This window comes from Dendrobium catenatum, unplaced genomic scaffold (genome assembly GCF_001605985.2).
Source record: "Dendrobium catenatum unplaced genomic scaffold, ASM160598v2 fragScaff_scaffold_8, whole genome shotgun sequence".
Classification (NCBI taxonomy): domain Eukaryota; kingdom Viridiplantae; phylum Streptophyta; class Magnoliopsida; order Asparagales; family Orchidaceae; genus Dendrobium; species Dendrobium catenatum.
Genome location: NW_021318470.1, coordinates 691,503 through 697,502, shown reverse-complemented (window position 1 = coordinate 697,502; position 6,000 = coordinate 691,503). Strand labels below are relative to the sequence as shown.

The 6,000-nt window shown below is 36.8% G+C and overlaps 1 protein-coding gene across 1 annotated transcript in view; it reads left to right on the top strand.

The window, feature by feature from the left end:
* The window catches only part of LOC110112295, a 72,640-nt gene extending 67,051 nt beyond the window's left edge, over positions 1-5,589 (top strand). The window contains exons 13-17 of the mRNA XM_020844469.2: positions 2,029-2,166; positions 2,373-2,420; positions 3,273-3,387; positions 4,339-4,436; positions 5,274-5,589. Of these exons, the coding sequence (XP_020700128.2) occupies positions 2,029-2,166; positions 2,373-2,420; positions 3,273-3,387; positions 4,339-4,436; positions 5,274-5,360 (486 nt within the window). The 3' untranslated portion in view covers positions 5,361-5,589. The remainder of the gene's footprint in view (positions 1-2,028; positions 2,167-2,372; positions 2,421-3,272; positions 3,388-4,338; positions 4,437-5,273) is intronic.
* The last annotated feature ends 411 nt before the right edge of the window (positions 5,590-6,000 follow it).

Here is a 6,000-nt window from a genome sequence, read left to right as displayed (position 1 = left end):
TTTAATTAAAACTAATTATAATTAATTATAATTAATTATAATGATTTAATTAAAATTAATTATTAATTAATTATAATAAATATAACTAATTAAAATGATTATAATTAAAACTAATTATAGCTAATTAAGATTAACCATAATTAAACTTAATTAAATCATTAAACCCTCTTCTCCCTCTCTATCTCTCGGGTCGGTGGCTTCACAGGTTTGGCCGAGAAAGCGAGCGAAGGGGAGAAAGTTACCTTCACAGCAAGAGCGAGCTCCCCTTGCGGCTTCCAATAAAAATGTCTCAACTTTCGATCCGGCTGGAAAGGAAAAGTCGTAGAAGGAGCGGTGTCAAACAGCCACAAACGGAGCCGAAGGAGCGACGTCGACCAGCCACTGAGGCGCCTGGAGGAGCAAAGTCGAACGGTCTAGAGGGAGCCAGAGAAACGACGAGCTCCGACTGTTGATCCCGATCAAATTGTCATAACTTCCGGTCCGACAGCAGGGGAACGTCGTCGAAGCAGCGAAGTCGGACCAGCCACGAAGGAGACGAAGAAGAGGCGAGCTTCGTTTCTTGCTTCCGATCAAAGTTCATCACTTCCGATCCAATTGGAAGAGTCGTCAGAGGAGAGGAGTCGCACAGCTACGAGGGTGTCGAAGGAGAGAGTGAAAGTGAGAGACAAGAGCGGGAATGAGAGAAAGAGCTTCGGCCCCGTTGCTTCGTGCCTTTAACTTTAATGAGTCGTGCGGATGATCGTGGGAAGAAAAGACACGGACATGTCAGCGACGTGCTGAATTCGGCGCCGGACAGAGGGCAGGTGAGGTATTTTTTATTTCTTTTTTTTCTTTTTGTTTTAATCAGCACAGGTCAACATGAGTTGCTTAAAGGATAGGATGTTCCATAATGGTAACATCTTTTCTCTAATTTCTTACTAAAAAAAATTATAAATATCTTATTACTAAACATTAATAAAGAATACTATATACCATAGATCGGCTAGAGGGCCAAGAAATGTGCGAGGAAGTGCTTTGTTTTTCTCTGCTAGTGTGGAGGAAAAATCAGAGATGATGAGTGTTGCATCTGTTTGAGCGTGGAGGACAAATTAGAGATGGAGATAAGAAACTCAAACATAGTTGCTTACTATAAACCGCCTCAGTCTACTCGGGATTCCTGAGAGGAGGCAACTCATGTTTGCTAATCTGATTCCATGGACGTTGCAACCAATGGTTCGTTTTAGCGTTGGTAAATTGGGATCCGTGGTATTTCCTGGATGATGAAACCATGAGATCTTGATCGGGTCTACCTCCATCCCCCACAATCGAGACTACTAACCCTAAAATTCCGAAGCTAGCTATGCTAAAGTGACTCATCCTTAATCGAGAGTGCTCTCCTAAGAGTGGGAGGGGTATTTAGCTATAAGGGCTTGTGCTCATAGAAAGTAAGGACCCTAAACTCAAATAAACCCTGATATGAATATTTGGGAAATTTGATTAATTAAAATTCAATCTATCTTAAGAAGAATGGAATCCTAAGCCTAGAAAGTGGGGTTTGCACCGAGAGCCATTTTTATTCAGCGAACAATCTTCTTGATCAAAGAGAAAAATTTTTGAACAGTGTATGTCAAAAGCATCTCTTAAATTAACCTCTTCCAACCTGTATGCTAGCTTAAGTTTTGTTGTGTGAATGAGTCATTATTGCCAAATTAACCCTTGAATTGTCTTCTTCACAATGTATCTGCTCCTCGCATTTCTTTTGGTCATATTAACAAACCACCATTTTGGCCTACAGGTGGCACATTCTAAACTTGCGAGTATGTTGAAATTAGTTACACGAGAAGAAGCATTTTTATTTTTTTTAAAACACAACATTTTCATATCCTTAAATCTTATATGTATTCATTCATTTGATTTTATTGAAATTACTGATTGGCTGTTGTTCCATCTGTTTTGATCATTCTTATTTCTTCTTCTTCAGCTTGTCTTGTTGCTGTTGTTTCGCTTCTGCTCAAAGGGCCTGTTGAATAACTTAATTATTGCTTTCAGGCTGCGTTACATGCTCTTGGAAGCATAGCTGGAGCTGACAGATCTGACAATAGTGTGCTTCTAAATGACGGTGCAGAAGAATGCCTTAAGCGCTTGATTTATGAAGCAGCTACAGAGAGTTCAAAGCTAACACCATCTGTTAGTTTCTTATTCTGAATTTTGTTCTTCATATTGTTTCTAAAAAATTCTGAGGCTGTGTATTGCTACTAAATTCTCTGTATGCATGGCGCTATTGTTTGATTGTGAACGACTTATGATGATTAGTTATATAAAATCATCATAACTTATCAGTTTTACCTTCTGTACTTTCATATATCCATTGACGTAACATATTTTCTCCACAGGGTTTATTCCTCTCAATGCTGCAGCAAGAACCAGAAATGCGATTAGCAGTGAGTATTTGTATAAACTTCTTTTACTTAGTTCCATAAAAATCTCTGTTACTTGTAAATGTCAGGTGTGGACAGTTAAAACAACCCCAGTTAACTTGAGTTCACTTATCATGTCATTCGTCATCTAATGTTAGCTTCATGTTGAGCACAGCAAAAAATTAAAACCTTTATTAGGCAACATCAATAGCTGCTGCATCAACACATACAAGCTAGCAAACATGCTTTGGAGAAAGAAGTGAAATGCTGATTGGACTGAGTTCAGTATTATAGATATTTTTAGATACCTTCTTCATTAGATCTTTTATTAGAAATATTTACGTGTCTTTTCTATCTAGTGCATTAATAAGTGTTTGACTCAAGTCTTACATAATTCTAGTTATGTTATTTCTGATCTACGGCTTTTTCATCCTATCCCATTCACATTAATTTCCTCATTGTATTGGTGTTAAATTTCTTACCCAGTACCTTTCTACTGTGTTAACTCCCACCATTTCTCTAATATGATCAATCCCATACTGCTATGCTTAATTTAATTGTCAATAAATTTTTTGATGTAAACGTTAAGTCAACTATCAATCGAATGATGATGGTGAAGAAAGCGGATATAAAATGTTAAGGATTAAATATTGATCCTTTAATTGATATTTGATGTATCGCTGCAATGATTGGAAACTCTTTTTCATTTTGTTTTTTTGTGAGAGCATCTTTAAGAGCAATATATAAATGCGTTTGAATATTTCCAAGAATGAAAAAACATAAGTTATAACTACTCATTCCTATGCTTGGTTATACATTTTTATTTTATTTTATTTTGTGTTGATGGCAGCTTATACTTGTGTAAAAAATCTACAGGCTTACAGATTGATATCCGCTCTTGTGGCTCGGTCGTGGTGCCTGATGGAGATTTGCTCCAGGCCGGAGATTGCATCTATTGTGATGGATGCAGATATCGAAGACACAAAAATCGGTTTGTTTGTCATAATCTACTTTTTTCCACCTGCATTTCTACTACACGCATGGAGATATTATGTGTATATGCATATTTGCGCTTTTTGTCCGGTTGGTTGTGTGGGGAGAGAGAATCGTGAACATGGAAGATTTAATGGCTTCTCTATGCTACAAAGCTTAGATGCACATTTGATACATTTGAAATAATAATGTTGTGTTACTGCATCTTTTATTATTGTTTGTGTGCTTTTTATTGGTCCCTAGACACTGATAATTTAATGTTAATCCTTCCTAGAGTAACCATCCTGATCCATAAAGTTATAAAGATAAATATAGAAAAATTGTGAGGATAGTGTTAGACTGGTCCATGCGGGCCAGCTCACACGTAACAGAGGCGGAACTTCTCTTTACTGGCCGCTCAAACCGCATATCCAAAAGCTCTGATTAGGAAGGATTTAGGAGTTTGGGAGGGAAATTTGAATGTATTGACTGTTTAGAGATTTCCTTTTGGATTGTAAGCATTAAATAGTTTGTTTTCCTAGGGTTAGTGCATCTTGAATTTGGCTGAAATTTGAGATCTCTCTTAGGTTTTAAGCTCTAGCAGAGTCTAGAGAATTGGGATAGATAGATCCTCCTCTCTTATAGAGTATCAATTGTATCTTGTTATTTTCCGTTTACATTTCATCAAATAATACAAATTATCTACTTGGTTTCTAGTTATGTGTGAATTTTTGTGGAGAATTTTCGCTGTTTTCCAAGGATTGATAAGAGTTCCTTGAGATCTACAAGTGTTTCCTATCAGGTGGTTGAATAACTTGGTTCTATAGTTACGATGTCTCAAAGTCCTAGGCATTATTACATATGTAGAGGAATATATTGTTTCAGCTGCTTATGGCTTTTAAATTGCATTACAACTTGATTTTCTTTAGCTGTATCCACTCTTTTCTTAGTTGAAGATGTTAATTTACAGGCATGGAAGCTCGGCATCAATGTTGTGCAGCTATCTATGACGCTCTGTCTGCTTTAAATATGGCTGCTGATGCCAAAGTTGCTAAACTAGCAGAAAAGGTAAGCTGCTCCTTTGTAGGATTTAGTGGTTTTCAACTAAGCAATCATCACAAGAAGTGTTTGTTCAACATTTCACTGCACTCCAGGTTATAGTCCTGAATAAATATTTTGTTGTGTTTTCGACTTCTCTTAATGTTCAACACAAATGATTAGATGAATTTGTAATATTTCAACTGCATCGATTCAGATAAAACATTACAGGCCTTGCAATCTTGTTTGATAGTATTTATTCGACTACCACAAATTGGATTAATTATTCTGTGCGGAAGCCGAATGCCATCCGGAGATCAAACAAAATGCGTCATGTCATTCCTACGCTGCGTACCGCGGCTTGGTATTGCTCGGCACCGCTCGGTACTGCCGACGTGGCTGCATATGATTCGCCTCCGGACGTAGAGCTGCGTCTGGCTTCCGCACAGAATAATTTCTCTACAAATTAACCTTTTTATGTCAAGCCTTTGTTAGGCCTATTTAGCAGTGTTTGTTTCAATTTCCCTGATATATAAAGGTTAAAAAGGTGAGTATCCTTATTTTTTGAACAAATAGTTTCGGGTGATTCCAACCACAATTTGGTCAGCAATGTTATTAGATTAATTTCGATATAAATTTTGATTAATTACTCTATTATTGTATTTATTTCAAAACAAATAAAAAATTTTTAAGATTCTTTCTTAATCAATTTTTTTGTCAGCCATTCCAAGCTTTCTTTGATGCTAACTCCTAAAATGGCAATGGGTATTTTTGATGAGCTGAGCTCTGGTTTGTTGAACTGATATTCAACATAGATGACATGCTTAAGGCAATAGCTTAAACGATTAATTATTCTTGGTTTTTCAGTTGCAGGAGGCAGTTAAAAGAGGTCCATACTTGACCAAAAAGCGCATTGAAGCACAACCAATTGTGATAACGGCCGAAAGGTTCTGATTGGAAATAAACCAAAAAAAAAAAAGAATTTTCATTGTAAAAACTTAAGATCATAGAGATTTCCATTATATCTGGATTGACATCAGTGGAAATTTGTTGGTCCTTGAAGACTATCCATCACTTCAGAGGTATGATTTTCATCATATATGTTATGCATTTCATTGTTCCTGATTGTACATGTTAGAAATGTTCTTGTTTTGTTCATATCAAACTTTTTTTTTTGGGACTACTTACTCTTTTCTTACCCTTCTAAGCCCCGTTGGAATCAGTTTAGTGAGATTTCTCTGCATTTGTTCAATGGTGACAAACTTAGGCTTCACTCATTTTTCAAAACAGTAAGAAAATTATCTCAAATGAAATCTTAGCTGCTATGAGAGCCATTGATGTGATAAATTATTCTATGAGGTCACCGAACGGTTCAGAGGCGAATCAGAACGTGTCATATCACCTGGTACCGAGCGGTACACAGCAAAAAAATGATGTGATGCATTCTCATTCGTTTCTGAACGCAGTGACTGCATGGGATAATTTTTCCATTGATGCAGATCTTACAAGTGGGTAGAGCCCAACTTCTTACATGTTTTATTGGGCTGACCTAAATGAGTAATGGACTTGGATGGGTTAGCCTTAATGGGTTAAG